The sequence below is a fragment of the Xyrauchen texanus genome, chromosome 42 (assembly GCF_025860055.1).
Source record: "Xyrauchen texanus isolate HMW12.3.18 chromosome 42, RBS_HiC_50CHRs, whole genome shotgun sequence".
Lineage (NCBI taxonomy): Eukaryota > Metazoa > Chordata > Actinopteri > Cypriniformes > Catostomidae > Xyrauchen > Xyrauchen texanus.
Genome location: NC_068317.1, coordinates 26,443,835 through 26,468,158, shown reverse-complemented (window position 1 = coordinate 26,468,158; position 24,324 = coordinate 26,443,835). Strand labels below are relative to the sequence as shown.

The following is a 24,324-nucleotide window of genomic DNA, read 5'->3' as shown; positions in this document are numbered from 1 at the left end:
GTGCACTGTGGACAATATACACAACCTCTTTCAGTCTTCATATATATATATATATATATATAGTCGACTGCATGAAAGGAATTGATAGTGACTAGCAAGCAATAAAGCAGTAAATAAATAGTTAAATACATGATCCAGAACAAAGTCTCATTCACAAGTGTTCTTCTCATTGCTTATTTTCAAGTTTATCCTATTCAATGACAAAATCATCTGTTTCAAACACCAAAGACATGTTGCACCTATTCTGGCCTTCTGTGTTATATGTAAATATTAGTCACATGATACAATGTTACCAAATCCTCCTCATTTGAGGAAGCAGTCACAATGAGCATGGTTCTTCTTGGTAAGATAATGAAAGCTAAACACAAGATTAGCGAGTGCCCCAGATAATAGTTTATTAAAACATGGCCTTGGCACACTGGATAAATGAAACAGCCTACATATTTTCCTGGATAAAATATTGCCAGTGGTACTAACCACTGCAGCTCTCACATTCAATCTGAAAGACACAGTGACATTTACATCACATGAGCATGAATGTATTCTTAAAATATCATGTCAGGTTAATACACATTTAAAGTTTGTAAAGCCAACTGAATGTCCAAAATATTTTTCATATTAACACACTAAAACGTCCATTCACAGTGTCTTCTTTGAATTGAAATTGTACCAAAATAATAACATAAATCTGCTGTAGAAACAAGTGCATCTCAAACACAAAACTAAAACATAACATTCATAATATTGGTAATGATAACATATGTACTATTTCCTATCATCTCAATTAAAATATATATTCTTATGGTAGCTACTGGGCTGGTTCTCATTCCCATGCATGAGAACCCGTGAGCCTCTGCACACTACAATAATAATAATAATAATAACAATAAACATGCCACAATGACAAAGCATAAATCAACATTTTATGTTGCAACATTATATTATATTATGACATATATTGATAAGTGACCCACATTAATTGCTATCAGGTTGTTAACTGTGATAAAGGCAAAAAACTTGTTTCTTGTTTCCAGTAGAAATGTTTAAACCTCCTTTGTAATGCAAATTTGCCATAAAGTGCTGACTCACTGAAAGTATCATTTGTTTTATTTTTATTTCTTGTTTTCTGACAACCAATTACAGTATTGAAACCTTAATTGTTAATAAAACACCTCTTTGTGGAAAATGTTACACAACCTATGAACTGTTGCAAAAAATGACTTAACAGAAGAACACAATTAAGAATTTAAAAAGCTATGGGGTGGTTTGATGGCTTAAGCTTGTTCTCCTGTTTCCTAAAGTGGCTGTAATTATTCATGCAAGAATGCAAAACACACATACTAATCAAAAGCACTTTTGACAAATGAATAGTTTAGTCTAACTTTTACATTTAATTACTATTTCGAAATAATCATTTAGACAAGTTGAACTTGAATCATGACCGTGGTGCGCTAACAATTTCAGTTCCACTTCAATACGCATGTCAGGATAATTCATGAATATTAATGTATGCTCCGCCCACTGGAACCAAATATCTTAGGATCTGGATATCCTCATATCCAACCAAATCTGATGTCATTTTGCCGGCAATAATTCTGTCTCTATCTGTATATTACTTTTCATTCATATTCAATTGCAGTTCAAATAGGTGCGCGCTTGTAAATCGTTAATAGGTTGAGACAGTGAATGCTGTACGATTCTGTGTGCATGCATCCCCATCATGCCTGCCTTGTGGAGCGTGCAGAGGCTGATCTAAGCGTCTTGTTTGGCTGGATGAAAGTGGACCGGCGTTAAGGACACAACAGGTTATTAGCGCTTCTTAATGCTGGGAGAGAAAGAAGAGACAGTTATGTCTGCGAGGGAAAGACTTAAAGAGAAGATGATCAAAGATAGCGTTACACTGCTGCCATGCTTTTATTTCGTGGAGGTAAGTGTCTGCCTGTTTACCTTTGCACATTTGATTTGCAAGGTAATAATTTATGCGATAAGAATGCATTTCTCTTTCAAATCTCAGGACAAATAATTTAACAAATCTCAGGACAAATAATTTAACAAATCTAATATATGGGATTTTCAATTGCACAATGAAATCCCATATATTAGACTATTAGATCAGAATTTCAGAAATATTGGACTATTGCATTGTTTTAATGATATTTCAGTGATTTTACTATTGTTAGTTATTGTTAGAGTGAGCATATTTAAGTAAATAAATATATATAAATATATATATATATATATATATATATATATATATATATATATATATATATATATATATACTATATATATATATATATTTATAGAAGAGAAGAGCTATACAAATAATTTGTCTTAGAAGAATTTTATGAGAAATATTTGAGTTAATATTGCCATCTTAAGCAAAAGTATTCACTTGCTATTCATTTTATCACATATTTGTCTGGGATAAACTAATATATATATATATATATATATATATATATATTATTGTTTTTTATTTTTTTGAGAATCAAAATATTAAATATATCCCTTGTGATTAATATTTCCTATTACAGGAATACCACCTTGATCATATAGTTAAAAAAAATACTTGTTTTTCTTTATAGCTGGTTGTTGAACCGTTAAAATAATTAACCTAGCATAAGAATGTAGAAACTAAAAAGGTCACATTAAAATATTCACATTTCATTGCATGCAATATGTAGAGCAAAAACACAAAAAACATAAATATTAAAAAAGTATATAATCAATATTTGGATTCGATATCATTATGAATACTGTATCAGCATCATGGCTAGGCATCTAAATTAATTATTATTAGAAGAAGATCTGGGCATTTACTGTGTACCCCGGCTTTTACAGTACTCCAACATTAATCACTTCTATGAAAATATCACAGATTTTCCTTAAAATGAATAAGCAGTTTGATGTGCACAAACCAACGTGTTCTGGGAGACTGTGATGTCAGCATTAGGATGCTGTGCTTACTGTCAGCCAGTGCTATGAATGCTCTCATCCTTGCTTGCTCTCCCTAGAAGGTACTGCTCCACTCTCTATGCATCACAATGGGGTAGTGGCATATATGTAGGTCAGTGTGACTTAAAGAATTGAGGCAGTTCGGCTTCCACGCTGTATACGACACAAGGGATCAAGTACTTAAAGAAAGAGAAATATCTAAACCTGTACTCACATGAATTATACAGGGTTGTGCCGAATCAGGCATTTTCATTCATTATTTTATTCCTTCCTTCATTTGCATTTCATCAGTCAGGTTTGCATTAATGTTCATTACATATGTTATAATGTTAAGTCTTGAAAATTGGGATAAAATTTCAAATATCATATTTGAACATTTTAAAGAGATACTAGAATGCTTTATGTTTAAAGGTAAAGTGTGAAATGTATGTCAACTAAATAAAAGTAATGGCAAAAAAGTTCTGTTCCCCAACACTCCCCCATCTGCCATTGGTTGAACAAACAGGTTGGCTGCCCCAAACACATGGGATTGGTTGAGCCAATGTTTTTGTATGTCAGGCTGGTTGGGAAGCTCAAACACAAAAAGCAATGTTTTGAAAGCTCCACAGAGCCACAGAGTTTACACATTAATTGGGAAATTACCCTAAAACTTAACTTATTGAGTAAACTCGTTCCTTATCATTGAGGGATGTCGTCTCCAAAACTTGTTTAATTAAGTTCACTTAATTTGGTGTTCATATAGAATTAACTTAACTAGGATATTTAAGTTGATGTAAGTAGATTTAACTCAGATTTGCTATTTAAATGTTATTGTTTCAACATAATCATTTTAATTGGATGGACTCATCAAATTCAGATTATACAATACAACTAGGTCAGTTATTTAATTAACTTGGACCTTATTCACACTAGTGCCATCTGAATGACAACAAGGCTGTGAGGGATAGTCTCTCCAATGGGCTGTACTGCAGTTTAAAGTGTTTTTGGATCATTCCGCAGACAAAACATTGATACAATATCTGTCCAAGGACCTTAAGTTTACAAAAAACTCACGAAAACATGAGTTGTGGAAATCAGATGTGACCTAGGAGCTTTATAGCTTTATACCATTATTGCCATTGAAGAGACTGTAAGTCTAAAACTTTTAAAATTGCTCTGTTTGATTTGAGCGACCCGATTAGAGCCACCCCAACAACATTACTCAGTCATGAGTTGGGGGCAGGACTATCTCTTTGTTTGACCAATGGTAGATGGGGCGTATTCCGAAAGCTGTTTTGAAAATCAAGTTTATTTTTGCAATTCCATTTGGTGGTGCTAGTGGCGTAGAAATTACATACTTCAGCTTTAAGAAAACATGATTTTTCCAATAATGACAACATTAGGGTTGACAGTGCAAGAGAAAGTATTTTACATTAAAACAATTACACACATCACCTTTAACTTGAACTCAGAAATGGCTATATTTGTGCTTCTCAGAACATAATTGCATCTTCATTAGGTCACAGAAATCTCTGTCCCAAGCACATCTCCTCAGCAATGACATCAAGTGCAGAGTACTCTTAGTGTAATGGGTCCTTTACCAACAAGACACCATCTGCGCATGCTGTGATGGTGCCTGTTCCACATAGATCTGGAAATAGCAACCAAGAAATGCTATCCTTCCCATTTATAGCTATCCATTATTCAGACTTTACTGTCACCTCTTCTTTTAGTTGAAGGAGGCAGCAAAAGTATGTGTTTAGGGTTAGAGTTAGGTAAGGGTTAGTAAAATTGAATTTTTTTTGGCCACATTCTAAAGTCAGCATCAAATGTATTCTTCACAGATAAGACGATACAAAAATGCTTCGTGAATGTGCAGTGAAAATTTTCACCTACAGTAATAACTTTAAATGCGCTTTTTCATTTACAGTATGCATTTGGCAGATAATCAAGCTTTTATCCAAAACCACTTGCAATGCATTCAAGGTATACATTTTATTACTATGTGCTTTCCCTGGGAATCAAATGCATGACCTTGGCATTGCCAGCTCTGTGCTCTACCAGTTGGGCTAAAGAAACTATAGATCACCCACTGTGTGTGCATGCTATGTAATTCTTTGTACTTATTAAAGTATCAAGGTAAGCAGTGTGGTATCTCACTTACCTTTAGAACAGAGCCAACATCTTGTCCATAGTTAGTTTCTTGCATTTATATGAACTGAAAGTATTCTCATAGTGTAGACAATCATAAGTCTCTCCATATTCCACATATAAGCATTTTTGCATGGTAACAAAACTCTCTGACCTGTATTCTTTCTGACTGATTATTTGGCTGCATTTAACCTTGCAAGCCAGTGATTAATGAGCACTCGGTGAAAGTTCTTTACAGTAGATTGGTCAATCTACTGTAGGTATCAATCTACTGTAAATCTACTGATTGGTCAATCTACTGTAGGTATCAATCTACTGATTGGTCAATCTACTCGGGTCAATCTACTGTAAAGAACTTTCACTGAGTGCACAATAATTACTGGCTTGCAAGGTTAAATGCAGCCAAATAATCTGTTCACAGGTGTTTAATATGCAGATGACTACAGCGAGCAGCTGCTGTTGTGTGCTGATGCTGCAGAGTTGTGCTGTGGACAAGCTGATACCACTGACCTATATTCACTTCAAAATTATGTAGCACCATGGTCCTGGAGGAACGTTGTCTCGTTTTGCTGTGTACTGTACTAACTGTATATGGTTGAAACGACAATAAAAACCACTTGACTTGACTTGACTTGAAAAGCACCAGCTTTTGAGAGATACTGTAAGAGATTGTAAGAGCACTTGATATAACCCCTCAAAACTTATTTAGAATTTAAATTACACCAGATTTCAAGTTTTAAATCCATGTAGATACAAGATAAATCCATGTAGATTCAGATGGCAATACAGTACCATGGAATTTTGTTGTATACCAAGGTCCTGAATGATTACCATACTTGTGCGCTATGGTATTTAAATGGTATCCCAAGGTACTTCAAGGATTACGATGGTTATCCCAAAAAGCAAGGAATATAAAGAATGCAATGTCCAGTGTTTCAGTGGTTCATATCCAATAAATCATAGTTAAACTATGGTACTGTCCTTTTTAGTCCTTTTATGTTAATGGTGCTGTACTAAATCTTAAAATAATCATAATATGTTATTAGAGATTTAGGAAACATGCTAAGTTGAAATACTGGCTTCTCGAAAACAATGCTACTGCCAGTATATTCTACTTTGAAATGTGAGTTTTGGGCCAGAATTTTTGTTTGTGTTTTGGCCTGTATGATCCTTCCCACTGCCCTTTTCCCAATAGTATTTCGACACCCCGGATTGCCAGATTTGAAACAAGTTAGCGGGGAAACACAGCACACTGCAGTCACGGAAGCCATCAATACATATAGCTAACATTGACAGAGTTAAAAAAAAATCCATATGAGCTGGTTTATAATTTGCAAACAATAAAAACATTGCAAACGTATACATTAGCTGATCAACTTTCATTGTAAGCCTCGCCGCTTGCCTTTGTCAATTTGCTCGTTCCTGTTGCGTGTCCCCAACCTGGCAACCCACTTGAGCTTCGAGTCAGGGGAGGAGGAGTCGGGGAAGAAAACTCTCTCCAATATTTTGAATTTGGACTGCAGTACCTATTTTAAATGCTTGATGTCAATGTTACATATTGCTCCTTTAATGCGGATTTAATTTTTATCCAAACAGACATAGCATAAACTTGAATGGCAAAAGGGCACAGAGTTGTTCCGATGCAATATGCTACAACCTGCTAAATGTGTGGCTTCATCACCACTTCATCAGAGGCTGTGCGTTTGCAACTGAAAATTGAATTATAGTGATCAAAGACCAATATATGAATATAAGTGTTCGAGTCCAGCTCAGTCAAGACCATTTTAGTGTTAATTTAGTGTCTAAGCTGAGGCTGTGGCTCAGGTGGTATAGTGGGTTGGCCACTAATCGCAGGGTTGGCGGTTCGATTCCTGGCCCACATGACTCCACATGCCGAAGTGTGCTTGGGTAAGACACTGAACCCCAAGTTGCTCCCAATGGCAGGCTAGCACCTTGCATGACAGCTCTGCTATCATTGGTGTGTGTGTGAATGGGTGAATGAGTCACAGTGTAAAGCACTTTGAAAGCCGCTAAGGTTACAGTGGCATGTAAAAGTGTGGGCACCACTGACCAAAATTTCTGTTGCTGTGAATTGCTAAGCGAGCAAAAGATGACCTGATTTCCAAAAGGCATAAAGTTAAAGAATACAAATTTCTTTAATATTTTAGACAATTTTATTTGCCCAAACTTTTGCATGCCACTAATATCACTCTGCGGTCTATCTCCTCTCATATGATAGAATAATTTCAACTCAAATCAATATTTCATGTCCATTTATTTATTTGGTAAGTAGCCATGTAATAAGCAGGAAAAATTACAGTCAGCAGGTCATTATCACAAAATAAAGCCTATCAGAGTCATTCAAGACCCCTCACTTTGCTGAATGTACATTTATTTCCATAGGGTCATGTAATGAGCACATGAAAAAAATTAAAATGAAAAAAAAAAAAATGTTTTTGAAGAGTTATTTGATATTTTATTTTCTCCCCTTCTTTACTAGCTTCCTCTTCTGGTCTCATCTGTGGCCAGTGTGTATTTTCTGGAATGGACAGACATTTTCAAACCAGTCCGCTGGGGTTTCAGCTGCCAGGACCGCAGTTTGAGTCTGCCTTATATCGAACCCACACATGAGGTCATTCCATTCCTTATGCTCCACAGCCTCACCTTTGCAGCTCCTGCCATTATGGTCAGTCTAACCATTTACTGCTTACACAAACATACACATACTGCAAAGAACTCAGGGTTTTTGTGTGGTGACAGAAGTTTTTGGGGGGGCCAAAGGAAAGTCTGTGGGGACAATAATGCCTCCTCCCCACCCTAGCCTCCCTTTTGATTTTTAGTGTGGGCAAGTGGTTGTCTCTTCATCAGATTGGGAGGTGGGTGCGAGAAGTTCCTTGGGGGCCAAAGAAAAATCTAGCCCAATGCCCCCTTTAGCCCTAGCTATGCTTTTGCGTATTGTACACTGAATAATGTCAGCAATATAACCCTGAATTTCTTTCAAAGACATTTCTAAATATATTTTCCCACCCTAAACCTAAGCCTAAAATCTGACTGGTTAATAGTAATGTTGTTCCAGGGTCAGCAAGGTAGTTGATTCTGGGTCATGTGCTACTTGGGTAAATCACATGAAACTACCGGTAAATACAGTTACTGCATCCTGTGGTCAATTATCACAGATGACACACAAACTGCAAAAAAACTATGGAAAATTTCACCCATGAATAGCTCACATACCCAAGTGTGCTTCACTCTTCACCATGAGCTGTGAGCTTTCAGACACATCTTTCTCCCCTCAACTGTATGACACCTCGGATACATCACTGCCAGAGCATCTGCCAGCCCTCTGAGAATGCCCTAAAGACACAGTTAATTTTCTTCTCTATTATGGTACCTGTGTAAAGTCATGAAGCACACAAGTGTGGTTTGGTTGCGTGGCAGAGTGGTCACCCATGCGGAAACACGTGATTATTTCATACTTGAATTCATGCCAAGTTCCTAGGGCAGATGACTCTGTTGTCTTGGAAATTACAGGATGGCTAAATGGTTTTGCAATGCTAATGGCAGTTTGTGGTAGTGAGCTAAGTGTAGTTCCTTTCTTGCTGATCCTCTGGATTTTTTTATCCCCTTTTCTCCCAATTTGGAATGCCCAATTCCCATTAATTAGTATTGTGGTGAATGAATGTATGTTACATTTATATAGCGCTTTTCTGACACAACAGTCAAAGTGCTTTACACAGTGAACAGGGGACTCTCCTCAACCACCACCAGTGTACAGCATCCACCTGGATGATGCGACGGCAGCCATAATGCATCAGTAAGCTCACCACACACCAGCTATTGGTGGAGAGGAAAGAATGGAGTGATAGAGCCAATTAATGGATATGGATTATTAGGAAGCTGTGATTGATAAGGGCCAATGGGAGGAATTTGACCAGGGTTACACCCCTACTCTTTTCGTGAAGTGTCCTGGGATTTTTAATGACCACAGAGAAACAGGACCTCAGTTTAACGTCTCATCCGAGGGAGGGTGCCTTTTTACAGTGTAGTGTCCCCATCACTATACTTTGGCATTGGGACCTACACAGTCTGCAAATACCTCTTCCAGCAGAAACCTTAGTTTTCCCAGGAGGTCTCCCATTCAGGTACTGACCAGGATCAGCCCTGCTTAGCTTCAGTCTTGAGCTACAGGGTAATATGGTTACTGAGACTGTCAATCCACGTATCTTATCACATGGCTCTTTGTGCATGACACCGCGGAGACTCCGCATGTGGAGGCTCATGCTACTCTCTGCGATCCATGCACAACTTTCCACGCACCCCATTGAGAGCGAGAACCACTAATCACGAGGTTAATCCATGTGACTCTACCCTCCTTAGCAACCGGGCCAATTTGGTTGCTTAGGAGACATGGCTGGTGTCACTCAGCACACCCTGGATTCGAACTCGCGACTCCAGGGGTGGTAGTCAGTATCAATACTCGCTGAGATATCCAGGCCCCGATCCTCTGCATTTTTTATGATAGTTACTTACTCAGATAATCTTCACCCTTGGCAAATTCCCTAAACACAATGCAGGCATTTTTTTATTTTAAGTTCATGAATAGCTATCAAGTACGTCTGCACATTTTCTTTTATTATTTTTGACACTGGCATATGGTGCTGTCCCTGCAGCCCCTCCAATTTTTTGCAGGGCCCTCTCACAGGGTTATGAGCCATTTCAATTCTGATTAGGTTATTGATTAATATCTTTTCCAACTGATAGGACTTATGGATTTTCTGTAGCAGAAGAAATATTTCAAACAAGAGCTTTAGTTTTTGCTTTATAATTTATGATATACTGTACGATTTACATCTCAGGTTATCATGAATCAAAGGCAATCTAAGCAACAAAAAAATATCTAATACATTTAGATTTATTCAAATTTTATTTAAGTTGTATTGCTCAAATGTTGGTCTTGTTGCTTAGGAGATGTTATTGAGTTCTCAGATAGTTATTGAGTTCTCAGATAGTGCATCTCCAGAAAAGACTGCCCACTTTCTGGGCACTTGTCTAGAGAGAGAATGCATACCAGAATCCTCTGTCTAGCAGATAATTTAATTGGCATATTCCATAGGTGAAGATACTACAAATGGAGATCTTTGCTATCATTAAATTGTATTATTTATATCAGTATCATAGATATTTGTATTGGCATTGGCCAATGAAAAGACTGTCGACTATTAAAGAAGACTTCAGGGAGAAACAATATTAAAGAGCATTCTATTGGGATTTTTCTTTCCTAAGAGAAACAACAAGTAATGACTTAACTTAGCCTACTAAACAAATAAGGGTACAAAGGGTTCATAAATGGCCAATCTGCTTCTTTTCTCTGTGACATGTGGCCAGCATGCCAGCTATTTCAGGTAATTAAATAATTTTGTTTGAAATGCAAGCACAGAGAGCTCTAACCACATTTGCATCTGATTCTAACAAGTGTCAGCAGCATGAAAAATGCACAGCAAAGTATGCATGTCTAAAAAGCCATTTGGCTGTCAGCTATTGACAGTCAGTAAAATTACTTTTCTCTTTCACCCATTTTTGGTCTACAATCTGTTTACTTACAGGCCAGATTTAGTATCAAGCAGGAAGTGACTGCAGGCATTGAGATCTCCTGTGGTTTCACCAGGTGCCATGACACAATATGTGTGTCTGAGTGGCTTGAGTTGGTAAAATGGGATTGGATGGTGTGATCTGCATGCATTCTGGGATTTTATTCAGGTCATTGTGTGGCAATGTTTAGATTGTATCCTTAGCACCTCCCCACCAAGGCGAAATGTGGAGCACAACTGATATCCAACCAACCATCCCACTGGGATTTAAACTCTTCACCTGGCGACCAATGCAATAAAGAATAGAAGATTGCCATCAGTGTGGTCTATATGGAGCTAGAGTATGACTAGATTTAGAGAAGTTTACATAAGGTTTGGATGAAGGAGTGAGGATCTAAACAAGGTTTTCTAAAGCTTGGGACCATTTGAGCTGAAATTAATAATCTCCATCAAAGCAGCATTGTGCTTAGATCTAGATCTGGAGCTGATTAAGGATGGATGCATCTTTGATGAACAGAGACAGCCCTGCTTAAGATGGGCATTAATACATAAGTGTGCAATGATCAAAACGGCCGCTCTCCCAACCCAAGTGAGCGCAGATTGCATTATGGCTCATCAAAACTGTGCATTTACAAGTAGAAAAGAACATTATGGTTGTTCTATTTAAAGGCATGTTGGTAGATGCCTCTGCAGTTTAGATCATGTGTCTTACTACTGTGCATTTGGTACACAGTATGTGCACCTTGTGAAAAGTTAGTAGTAGACAGTTGAGTGCAGTCTGAGAGGAGAGATATCCACCGTTTAGAACATTTTATCTCTTCAGCTGCTCCCAACTCTGAACCGGTGCTTTGCATGTCTGCAGATCATGATTGGAGAGGGGATTCTGTTCTGCTGTCTGTCCCGAGCACAATGTGGGGGCGGGGCTGAAGCTGATATCAACGCGGCTGGCTGCAATTTTAACTCTTTTGTCCGGCGAGGTGTCAGATTTGTGGGTAGGTCACATTTCTACTATAAATATCATGATTAATCTTTATTCCATTACCTATGTTTAGGCCCATGTGAAATTAGCATTTTCTGTGTTGTTTGTTGGGGAAAATATGAGGAATTCTTCTAAATAGGTTTAAATATGGTAAAATATGTTAATCATATTATTTAAAGGGATAGTTCACCCAAAAATGAAAATTCTCATTATTTACTCACCCTCATGCCATCCCAGATGCGTATAACTTTCTATCTTCTGCTGTACACAAAGAAAGATTTTTAGAAGAACATCGCAGTCTGAGACAGTGAGTGACACTTAGTCACACTGCCATAGATGAGGTTTAGCCAATCTTTTTTTTCATAGAACTCACATCAGGTGAGGTGATGAACTGTAGATTATAGATGTAATTTACCGCAGCTCCATGCATCCCATGGTACTCTCGCACTGACCCCCGCACTGAAGAGGTCTCATGTGCAGTAAACCCAACATTGTGGCTGCTATTGAGGCAGCCGTCAACCCATGAGCTTTCTAAAAAATTATTTCAGGAGCCATTTTCCCCCCAACTTGAAACTTGCAAGTGCGGATAATGGAGTGGATGTGTGCGTCTGCCAGATGTGCTCGCATTGTGCCCAAATCTATTTCCATTCTGAGAAATTTGATTCTTTGAGCCGGTATGAGTAAATTTTTTCCAGTTGACTCTCATACTCCGCTTCTACAGATGTGCAAGCAAGGTACCTCTGTGCTTGCAACACCGAGCCTATGGCTGTGATAAAATTAGCCAGTCATCCCAGTAACTCAGGTATGTTCTCATGTACTCATACCGGCTCAAAGAATCAAATTTCTTAGAATGGAAATAGATTTGAGCACAATGCGAGCGTATTCTGTATTCTGATCATTACTAGGAAAGGTGTTATGACATCGCCAAGGAGGATGGTGCATCAAATTAACAGTAATCGCCACCATCATTCCCTCTGGGGTACTTATATATGTCACCACTGACTCTGTTGTTCATTTAAATAAACATATTTATACTGGAGGTCTGGTCAAAATAATTTCGGAGCCAGAATTTCCTTTTTAAAGGAGTACATTTTTCTTCAAGTGATGGAGACTAAATTGGCGCACCTGCCTGATAGTGGCATTAGAAAACGCAGACATCATCCTTTGACATCATGCATTCCATAGACCTCTCGCACTGACTCAACAAAGGGGTCTTATGTGCAGTGAACACCATAGTGTGGCAGCTGCTGATGCGGCCATAAACTAGGTGCTCTCAGAAATACTTTCAGAGTAATAGTTTTCCCTAATTTTGAAGTTCATCAAGTGATGGAGAATTAAATAACTGTGCACACCTGTGGACATGCACATTGCCAGTTGCTGCAGATGTGCCAGCTAAAAGTCTTTGTGCTTGCAACTCTTAGCTCCTGACTGCTAAAATCAGTGCCAGCAGCCGCTTGGGCTGGCACGGTGGGTTTCCACATCGTGGCGCGAGTCTGGCTGTGACTCTTTGTGTCATGGTCATTGGCGCTGTGGTCTCACTACCAGTTCGGCGCTGTTTGACAGGGCTGAATTTGGAGGAGCATTGTTTTCGGCAGGGTGTGCCTCTACTAAAAATCATGAGCTAAGGGGCTTTTTAGCGGCTGCAACACAAATCAGCAGGAAATGTTTCATAAACTGCAAGTGTTTCCTTGCAGTTTGCTATTCTTCGGAGAAAGCATATTCACATCTCTGAACAAGCCCAGCTGAGACACCTAAGCCATTTTGTTTTTAGCAGAGGCGTTCACTCCTAAAACATTAGTGCGAACCAAGTAAGGCCAATGACACATTTCGGAGAGCTTGGCATGCATCTCCAGAAAGGATTGCCCCTTATCAGGGCACTCGCCTAGAGAGAGAATGCATGCCAGAATCCTCTGTCTAGCAGATCATTTCGTTGGCATATTCCATAGGTGAAGATACTACAAATGGAGAGCAAGGGGACCACAAAGCTTGCGCCGGTGGGAGCCTCCCTGAATTCTCTGCGTTCCATATCTGAATTTTGAACTACACCTGTCTGTGCTCCACAGGTGTTGTAGGAAACTGCAGACATGGCAGAGTTCTTCGACGAGAACGTGTAGTGTGTTAATGCTCAATATATTGCGAGCATTAAAAACAACAAATGTTCCAGAGAATACACATGCTATATTCCATCCCAAAAATTATGTATATATCACAAGTGTTACATTTTGTTTGTATGAAAAATGAAATATTTTAAAAACAAAACATCCTTATCAAGTGGGATACCACTCCTCTTTTGATAATCATACCTGTATCCATAGATAATACATTGCATCACCGAATGCTGCTTCAGGGTGGACACTGCCCAATCCTGAAAGAGAATAATGTCTAGGAAATTCACTTGTGATCATTTTGTCCCAAAAAGGACATATATATCACGAGTGTTGCCTTCTGTTTGTATAAAGTTTTTGAAAACACACAAAGCAGTATTTTATTAAGAGGGATACTTCACCCAGATATGTCAGTAGCACGCCATGCAAGTTGTTGCGCAACCCTTTGAAGAACGTGAGGATTTTCCTCCTAAGAGATCTGGATGGGAGTGAAGGGCTCTACTAGGTGCAGAATCAGGGCATAAGTGTAATAAAAAACGCTTCTCCCACCTGCAGAAGGATAGTAAAGCCCTTCTGCTCCTTTCTGGTTTTAACGTGGTAAAGGTGCCAACCCAGTAGGGCACATGCAACGTTTTTGGAGAGTTTGGCATGAGTCTCAGGGAAGGACGGCACCTACGGGGAACTGCTTGCTAGAAGGAATACATGCCAGTTTGGTTGAACTGTAACATGCCTCACCATCCAACGCTGCTCTTCTGGGAATATGCTAAAGGATAATTAACCCTACGTCCATCTGCTAATTTCGCTGGCATATTCCATGTGTGAAAACACTTACGAATGGAGAGCAGGAAGCCGCAAACTTGCGCCGGCAGGAACCTCTCTGAATTCTCCGCGCTCCGTATCTGAGCCTCATGCCACACCTGTCTGTGTTCCCCAGAAGAGGTGTTGCTGGAAACTGTAGACGTGGAAGCGTGCTTTAAAAAGAATGCCTACCGCTAGCGTAGCATGTCAATGCACATGCATTCGTTTAGAATACATTGGGCATCGTTGAATGTTGCTTCATCGTGGGCGCTGCCTAAGCCTGAAAGACAGAAAATATTAATCAAATATGCTTAAGATTATCTCGTCCTAAAAAGGACGTATATCACAATGTTGCAGTTTGTTTGTATGCAATTTTTAACACACAAATTTGAACACACAAAACAATATTTTATCAAGAGGAATACCACTCCTGTTTTGATAATCATTAGTATATACTTCACTGGGCAACCCATGTATAGGCAAACTTAGTACTGCTAGTAGTACTGAAGAGAACTTCATCTGCTAAAACCGGAGAGAGATACATTCTCGACTGCTGAAGGAGATGTTTCTGATGAGCCCTTTTTTTCTCCCGGCCTTTTATATGCTCGCTGAGCATGGAGGCGGGACCTCGAAAGACATCTGCCAATCAAAATTTGCCATGATCGAAAACTATTCAGAGAGAGAGAGGTACCAGAGAGATATGCCACCTACTGGCCAGGGAGCTGAATTTATAGTAAAAAGGAATGTGGATCACCATAAACAATGAAGAAGTATGTGAAAGTGGATATTTATAGTAAAAAAAATGACTTTATATTGATCTGTTTCTTACCCACACTTATCATTTCACTTCAGAAGATATGGATGGCTTTTTGGACATTTAAAGTTCTGGCCAACATTCACTTGCATTGAGTGTACCTACAGAGATCTGTTAATCTTCTAAAAACATTTGTTTGAATTCTGAGGAAAAAATAAATAGTCATACACATCTGGGATGGCATGAGGGTGAGTAAACAATAAGAGAATTTTCAGTTTTGGTTGAGTGATAGTTATAGGGAAAGTTCACCCAAAAATAAACAATTCTGTCATCAGTTGTTTCAAATCAGTATGCTGTTATTTTTCCTGTTAAACACAAAAGGACAAATTTTGAAGGATGTTCTTGCAGCTATTTTCCATGCAACAACAGTACATAGTGGCTATGGCTGTCAATCTCCAAAAAGGACAAAAAATAAATAAATAACCACCACACATCTGCAGCTCACCAAATCTACTTTGTTCCACATACAGTATTTAAACTGCTATGTCACATTTGGTTAGGACACATGCAAAAACCTATGCTGTTTGGTGTCAATGACATCAAAGCTGGCATGACACATCTAAAGTTGCAATGTTTTAATTGACACAAATGCAAATAAGATTTGTTAGCTCTGGTGAAAGGAAAGATTATCAGTGAATCATGACTACAATTCCTGTCTGTTCCACACACAAAGGTGTTAAATAGCGTAATTCTTGGAATATAATATATGAGTCGTATGGACTACATTTATGGTGTTTTATTATGTTTTTGTCCCTTTTAAAGCTTGACAACAGTGGTCATTATGAACTGATATTTTATCGGAAAGCATTTCTTCAAAATTGCTCTTCTGGTGTTCCACAGAAGAAATATAACAACAACATTTAAATTTATGGGTGAACTGTTTAAGCATTATCAAAAATGAATCACAATATTTCATAAACATTAGAAGGCTGTTTAGAAATTTGCTGAACTTTCTGCCAAATTCTATGGGTCCAGGCTCTGTGCTGGTGATTATAATATACAAAGTACACAAAATATTTGCACCAAAATATGCATCTTTCCAAAATGTCTCAAAACATTCCTGGAAATAAAATGGATTCAAACTCTTCTTTTTTAGTTCTATGAGTTAGTTATATTTCCTTTCAGGGGTTCACGTGTTTGGCCTGTGTGCCACGGCGCTAATAACTGACATCATCCAGCTGTCGACGGGTTACCCTGCCCCCTACTTCCTGACTGTATGCAAGCCCAGTTACACCCACCTCAACACCTCCTGCAATGAAAGTTCTTTCATCCTGGAGGACATCTGCTCAGGATCTGATGCTGCCGTCATCAACGCTGGCAGGTACAACTCACATTGTACTTGATTCATCAAGAGCAGAGACTTATATCCCTGTTGGATTACAGTGGTATTGTCATGTAAAAAATAGATTAGTTGAACATCTGCTGCTGACACAATCAAGTTGATTGCTTAAAGGTGAAGTATTTTTCTTTAATGTTAAAATACTTCTCCTATCCCAGTTAAATCTGCAGGGATAACTATAAGCATACCATTCGTATGTTGATGTCCATGGAAAATGTAAACTCTGTTGCTCTATGGTGCTATCAAAACATTGCTCTGTTTGTTTGAGCACCCGGCCAGCTCGACATAGCAATATTGGCTCAACCAGTGGAGTAAGTTTAGGGTGAGACTATCTATTTGTCGACCAATGGCAAGCAAGAAAAGTGTTTGAGAAAGTTGTTTAAAAATTTAGCAACTATGTCTGGTGGTGCTGGTTCTGCAATAATGACACAATTTTCCATTAAGTACTGCTCAAGTGTGAACTCCTGATATTCTGGATTTCTTACCAATGAAACAGGCATGAGAGCACATCAATGCCAAGCATCAATGCAGCCTAAGAATAGGGACTGTAGATTGAAGAAACAGCTTTGACATCCAAGGAGCCTACCCCAGAGCAGGACGGGATTAAACTGGTGGTGGTGGGGTGGTGGAGGTTGCCGTGTTAGCACACTGAAACAGCAATGTGATAGATTGTGAGCTGACTTATAAAGCAACAGCTTACATGTGATTGGCTGGGAATTACCCAGCTAATGGTGCGATGATGTACAGCTGCTAGTCTTCCCGATTGTTGTTATCCTAGAATCATTTCAAGCACCTGCTGTTGTAAAATAACCATATTGAGTTTTTTGAGAAAATGTAATTATGTGTAGGCTATGAATTCCATACTGTATCTAAATCTTGAGAAGACAATTAAATTTGATGTTTTATGTGTAGGAATGTATCAAATGTGTCAGCGTTTTGCCAAATCTGATCTGAACTGCTTTCATTTATTGCAGAAAATCTTTCCCGTCTCAGCACGCCACACTGGCGTCTTTTGCTGCTGTGTATGTCTCGGTGAGTAACTGCCACTTGCAATTTACTTTGCTGTTACAGGTGAACAAAAAATGTAAGTGCACTCATGTTACCTTCCATAAAACCTAATTCTGTGAGGATAACGTGACTACAGCTCTCTCACTGCATTTTGTGCAGTAACATCAGGAAGCTTTTACTGTATGCAGTTACAGTATATTTGCTTCTCAAAGCAGCAAAATTGAGCATTGGATACTTTTGAGTAGCATGTGAGTACCTACATATCTGGTCAAAACTGAGTTATGACCATATTTGGGTCTCTTGGTCTAAGTTTCAGTGACTTTCTCAGTTTCAGCGTTGGCACAGTTACTGCGTTTTGGCTTTGTAGGGCAACTCAGTTTCATAACAAAATTAGAAAAATTTAATTGTGTAATTTTTAACAATATTAAAAAAATATTTAGGCTTTTTATTATTTTATTTGTTAAAGATGGCTCTATTCAAGTTGATGGAATTTTGTTATACAATGTAACAATAACAAGATGGCGCCGCGGACGGCTGCTTTGGTGTGGATCTCTCTGGCGTTTTTTGTTACTTTTGTTTTTTGTCATGTTTTTTGTCACTCTTTCCCGATCAGTTTCACCAGGGATGAACCGCTGAATATTCATCAGGGCATACGTGATAATTTTTTGCCGGTGTGTGATTATTCTGACGTTTTATTTGACATCTTAATTGGAGGTGCAGCTGTGTTCTACAAGTGCTCCAAGAGATGCAAGTGAGGGAAGCACGCCGGCGTGCTTGTGAAGCTTCATCAATGCGGCTTTAGGACTCATCTGGCAAGTTTTCATCTGGCAAATGTCCGCTCCCTCGCTAACAAAACGAATGAACTGCTTCTGCTCACTCTAACAAATAAGGACTTTTCTAACACTGCTGTTTCACGGAAACTTGGCTGAATGAAGCCATCCCGGACAGTGCGCTACATTTGCCGGAAGCTTCCGGCTGTTCAGAGCGGATCACTTTGCGGAATCATCGGGAAACATGCTTTTACATCAACGAATGTTGGTGTACAAATGTAACAGCATTGAATAAGATGTGCTGTCATAATTTAGAAGTGCTCTTCATAAACTGTAAGCCTTTCTACTTGTGGTGGGAGTTTTCTTAGTTTATTTTGGTTAGTGTGTACATCTCGCCACAAGCATGCATGAACACAGCACTGCAACAGCTGGCTGATCCCATCACAGACACGGAACAACAACACCCAGATTCTCTTCTCATTTTTCTCTGAGATTTTAATAAAGCTAAACTCACCCGTGACTTGCCAAAATACAAACAACACATCACGTGCTCCATCAGTGAAAGAAATATACTGGACCACTGCTACACCACTGTAAAGGATGCATATCGCTCTGTCCCATGTGCAGCTTTAGGACTCTCTGATCACCGTCTTGTTCATCTTCTCTTGACCTTCTCCTGAAAAATGTAGAAACTAAAATCAGCTAAACCTGTAGTAAGGACTGTAAGAAATGGACTAATGAAGCAGAGCTGGAACTACAAGCCTGCTTTGACTGCACTTATTGGAGTGTTTTTGAAGCTGCAGTCACAGACCTGGACGAACTTGCAGATACTGTGACATCATATATCAGTTTCTGTGAGGATATGTGCATCCCTACTAGGACATTTTTTATCATTCAATAATGATAAACCATGGTTTACAGGAAAACTCAGACCGCATTGTCATGCCATAAAGGATGCTTACAGAAGTGGGGATAAAATCTTGTACAACCAGGCCAGAAACACACTGAATACGGAAATCAGAGTGGCTAAAGTAAGCTACTATGGAAAGCTGAAAAAACTGTTTTCAGCCCACGATCGTGTATCAGTGTGGAAAGGCCTGAAAAGTGTTGACAAGTATAAGACACTCCCCAACAAATGGCTGATGAACTGAATGTGTTTTACTGCAGGTTTGAAAAGCCCAGTCTCACACCCCTCCCTGCTCTGATCTTCACTTCACACACACACAACAACACCTCCTGGAACCCCCCTCCTCCCCCCTCTTGCTACTCAACCTGCACTTATGGTCTGTACGGAAGATGAGTGTCGGGTCTTCCAGAAATAAAAGACTTGGAAAGCTTCATGCCCAGATGGTGTCTCACCTGCCTGTCTGAATGTCATTCTGGTCCCCAAAAAACAAAATCACAGGACTTAATGACTACAGACCTGTCACCCTCTTGTATGTAGTCATGATGTCATTTGAGAGACTGGTTTTGGCCTACCTGAAGGGCATCACTTGGCATTAAAGCTCATTCTGATTCATCTGATTCTGATTCTTCTAAATCGAAACGCTCACCCTCATGTTGTTCCAAACCTGTATGAATTTGTTTCTTCCGTGAAACTCAAAACGAGATGTTAGGCAGGATGTTTAAGTATCACTCACCATTCTTTCATCACTAATTTACTTTCATTGCATGGAACAAAAGATGCAATGAATGTAAAGGGTGACTTGAGGCTACCAGGCCCTAACATTGTGCCTAACATCTTTTGTGTTACAAGGAAGAAAGATGTGCAGGCTAGGAATGACAGTATTAAAATGTTTTGGTGCACTGTCCCTTTAAGTGTTTGAATAGTATAAAATGTTGGTCTTTAAAATCTTAAAATTATCAAAGTGATATAGTGTAATACATGCTATGATAAAACTGATGTTTCTGGCTCACTGCCTCTGAATCTATTCCAGCCTGCAAACATCACAGTATGACTCTGATAACAGTCATCCTTTCTCGTGCAGATGTACTTCAACAGCACACTGACGGACTCTTCCAAACTGCTGAAGCCTCTGCTGGTCTTCTGTTTCACTATCTGTGCCATCATCTGCGGCCTGACCCGTATCATACAGCACAAGAATCATGCCATTGATGTTTACTTGGGCTTCCTGCTTGGTGGTGGCATCGCTGTTTACCTAGTGAGACTATTTGAATTTGATCTGTGAATATCAACTTTATGCCAGAAATGCTGTTGATTGAGCATGACTTTTATTGACCCTGAATACTCATTTAAGAGCAATTTCATCAAAAGGTCTTGATAATATAATTTTTTGAATTTTTTGCATTTACATTTATGCATTCATTAGACATTTTACAGTGAATTCAGGGTATACATTTGATCAGTATGTGTATTCCATGGGAATCAAATGCATACTTTTCATACATTACTTATGGTTAAAATTATGTGCACTCACATGAGATTAAGGCCATATCAGTCAAAAGCTGTCTAATGGTGACATGGCTGAACACTACTTATTCTATGTTTTAAATTTTAATCAACAAATACTCAAAGAGGGAATTTCTACAATGTCAACTGAAAACGTTAGTGCATTACTGCATTCATTGCAATATATGTCAATATAAAATCAAAAACTGCTGTTGTAATTGGTCTGCAAAAACAAAGTATTACTATTGCGCTTCTAATTACATTTTGAAATGGCAGATATTCCAGTAACATTAGAAATACTGTGTTTCATCCATTCAGGGTTTGTTTGCTGTTGGGAATTTCCAACCCAGCGAGGAGAATCTAACAAATAATTGTTTTGTTCGGGATTTTCACCAAACTGAGACTGACTTCTGCCAGCAGGGTCACCACCTCACTGCCAAGAGCTGCAGTGGCGGAGACAGGCTTTCATCATCGTGCTCTGAGAGCATCCTGCACCGGAATGCCCAGCACCACCAGGCCCGATCTCTTAGCTGCCTTAAGAGACCGGGTGGAATCACAGTCTCCACACAGGAGAACATGGTGACCTTCAACACCCTGCCCAGAGTGCATATGCCCACTATGGATGAGTCCGCCTTTCGCAATGCCACCATTCACACCTCCTCTGTGGATTCAAGTCGATCCAAGCAGCTGTTGTCACAATGGAAGAGCAAAAATGAGAATCGTAAACATTCCCTACACACCACTGAAGGTGGAACTGGACAATCCCCACCCAACAGCATGGAGGTCCGCTGCAGCTCTGAACCATTATTTGTGGGAATCGACTGTGAACACCAGGCACCTGGAACGCTGTACCTCAAATTGGCTACTGGAAGTACGACTCTACCTAACAACCCTAGCGGAATCGCTGGTGGAACTCGGATGCCTGTCCAGTTGGTGCACATCCCAGAGGAGATGCAAGAGAACATGGGCAGCAGCGTTCAGGACAAATGGCTGAAGAGCATGGAGAGAAGTGTGGACAAGTGTGAGGCACCGGTGGTTAGGATTAATTCTAATGGTCAGCCACGAATCATGCAGGTCATTGCAACGTCCAAGCAGCAAGGTCTTCTGCAAGAATGTTCTCCCAGTTCTGAGAGCAGTAGCCACACCAGCTCTACAGCACCATTGCAGCGCTACAAGAGCTTGACTGAGGAGTCTGGAGGCCAGAGCAGCACAGGGGCCATCATAAGAGTGGAAGCCCATCCTGAAAACGGCCGGCCCTTAGTGCATGCACACTCCACAGATGGAAGCGGCTCTTGGAACTGGAAGTCCCAAAATAGTTATAGACGGTCATTTGAGCTTAATGACTTGAATCAAGATTCAGAGAGCTCGGAATCCACTCGGAACGGGAACAGTTCTATGGACAGAAAGACAAACGGCCCTAAAGCCGTTGCCGTGCCAACTGTTCCCAGCATTTCCACATCAAGCAGAGACCACCATCCCAACCAGACCATTTCCACCATCAGGGTCACTCCCATGGGAATGACGGAGTCTGGGCCAGAGAGCTGCGATTCTAGCTTGCGCAGAAAAAACAGGATCCTGATCCCTGAGAGAGGAAACAGCCCGGACACAACCAGGGAAATTTTTTACAAGGGAACGTCCACCACGCCGGCTTTCAAAGAGTAGAATGTAATACTCATTAGAGTTTAGATGTGTTTTTGTGGAAAGATTTACTATATTTATTTCTGTAACACTTTACAACAAGGTTCTACCCATTACCATAATTTAACAAATATTGAACTTTAACAAGGAACAATACTTCTACAGCATTTATTACTCTTTGTTCATGTTAATTTCTATCTACTAATACATGTTAAAAGGTAAAGGAGATGCAAGGAGATTTTGAACTAACAAGGAACAATAGTATATTTCTAAATTAAGATTATCCAAGAATAACAAAAGGTGTAAAAAAAAAAGATTGTTAATTTTTAGCTTATGATACAGGATACAGGACCTACAGTATTGCATTAAGTAATGTGAACATAGAACATTAATATAAATTGTTAACATTGTTTTTCTGATGACTCATACCATCACTTGTTATGCATGAGATCACTGAAATGTAAAATTATATAACAGCAGGAAATGCACAAAAACCCAAGTTGTTGAAATTCTTATTAGTTTTGTGATAACGTTATCATAAGAGTATAGCGGCAATAAATGACATAGAAATTATTTTACCCTCATTGCGAACCTAGAACTGTGACCGTGTCAAGTTTATATTGAAACACATTAAGCATTTATCATCTCTGAAATTTTGCACATTGCGCTAATAAATCATAGTCTCATTCATATTGTGCACTGATAACTATGCTAGCTGAAACTCTTATTTTTGTATTCTGTAAATAGCTTTTAAAAATTATGCTGCCCTATTCTGAGAATACTATATATATATATATATATATATATATATATATATATATATAAAAAGAAAGTAAATAAAAATAAAAGCTCTTGGAAAATGGAAAATGTTATTGTTTTCCTATATGTCCACTCGTGTGAACTTTTGAATTACCGTAAGTGCTTCGAAATTTCTTTGTAGCAAATGAAAGTCTCGAAATGACATGCACTTCATGTTTACTACTTGCAATACGAATATTCATTTCTTCCATTGTCACTGTACCTATTTCCTAATCAGGTGCAATGTGACAACTTTTCAGCTTCAAGTCATTTGTCTGTCACTGAAAGCGAAAGTGCTGTGATGCATGACACATTGACAGCTAAAAAGAACATATTTGATGTTTTATATACAATTATATAGAGAAGAATTTTGGATCAATGAGAATTAACTGTTGGCGAGACTACCCAGTGCATCTAATCTACTTAAAAAGTTCATGTTGCTTTCTGGCTTTATACCTGATTAGAACACCATGTGAGAGTTCAGTATTATTGTAAAAAGCTTACCTAATTTTAACTTCCACTCTACTCAAGTGTATATTTGCATAAAATAATACTTTTTACTTATTTCCCCTATTGATTGACAATTCTGTCTCAATTATTTTGTAGGTTAGCTGTATTAGTAGCCAGCCAATATTCCGTGTTGATTTTGTAACTAGTTCCATTTCCGTTTTTTAAAGCCAAACAGATATATTATGTTTTGTATACTTCAAAATAAAATAAAAATGGCTTTACTGTTCACATAGTGTTGCTCGTTAAAGGGATAGTTCAAATAATTTAAAAGTCTCTCATCATTTACTCACCCTCATGCCATTCCAGATGTGTATGATTTTCTTCTTCAGAACACAAATTATGATATTTTGAAGAATATTTCAGTTCTGTAAGTCCTCACAATGCAAGTGAATGGGTGCCAACATTTTGAAACTCCAAAATCTACATAAAGTCAGCATAAAAGTAATCCATATGACTCCAGTGGTAAAATCCATGTGTTC

The 24,324-nt window shown here is 38.8% G+C and overlaps 1 protein-coding gene across 1 annotated transcript; it reads left to right on the top strand.

The window, feature by feature from the left end:
- The first annotated feature begins 1,595 nt into the window (after window positions 1–1,595).
- Window positions 1,596–22,695, top strand: LOC127635283 (phospholipid phosphatase-related protein type 4-like). Its single transcript, XM_052115195.1, has 7 exons — window positions 1,596–1,927; window positions 7,589–7,774; window positions 11,539–11,668; window positions 16,498–16,693; window positions 17,686–17,743; window positions 20,478–20,651; window positions 21,218–22,695. Exons 1-7 carry the CDS (start codon window positions 1,823–1,825, stop codon window positions 22,559–22,561), a joined length of 2,193 nt encoding a protein of 730 aa, XP_051971155.1. The 5' UTR covers window positions 1,596–1,822; the 3' UTR covers window positions 22,562–22,695.
- Window positions 22,696–24,324: the final 1,629 nt, after the last annotated feature.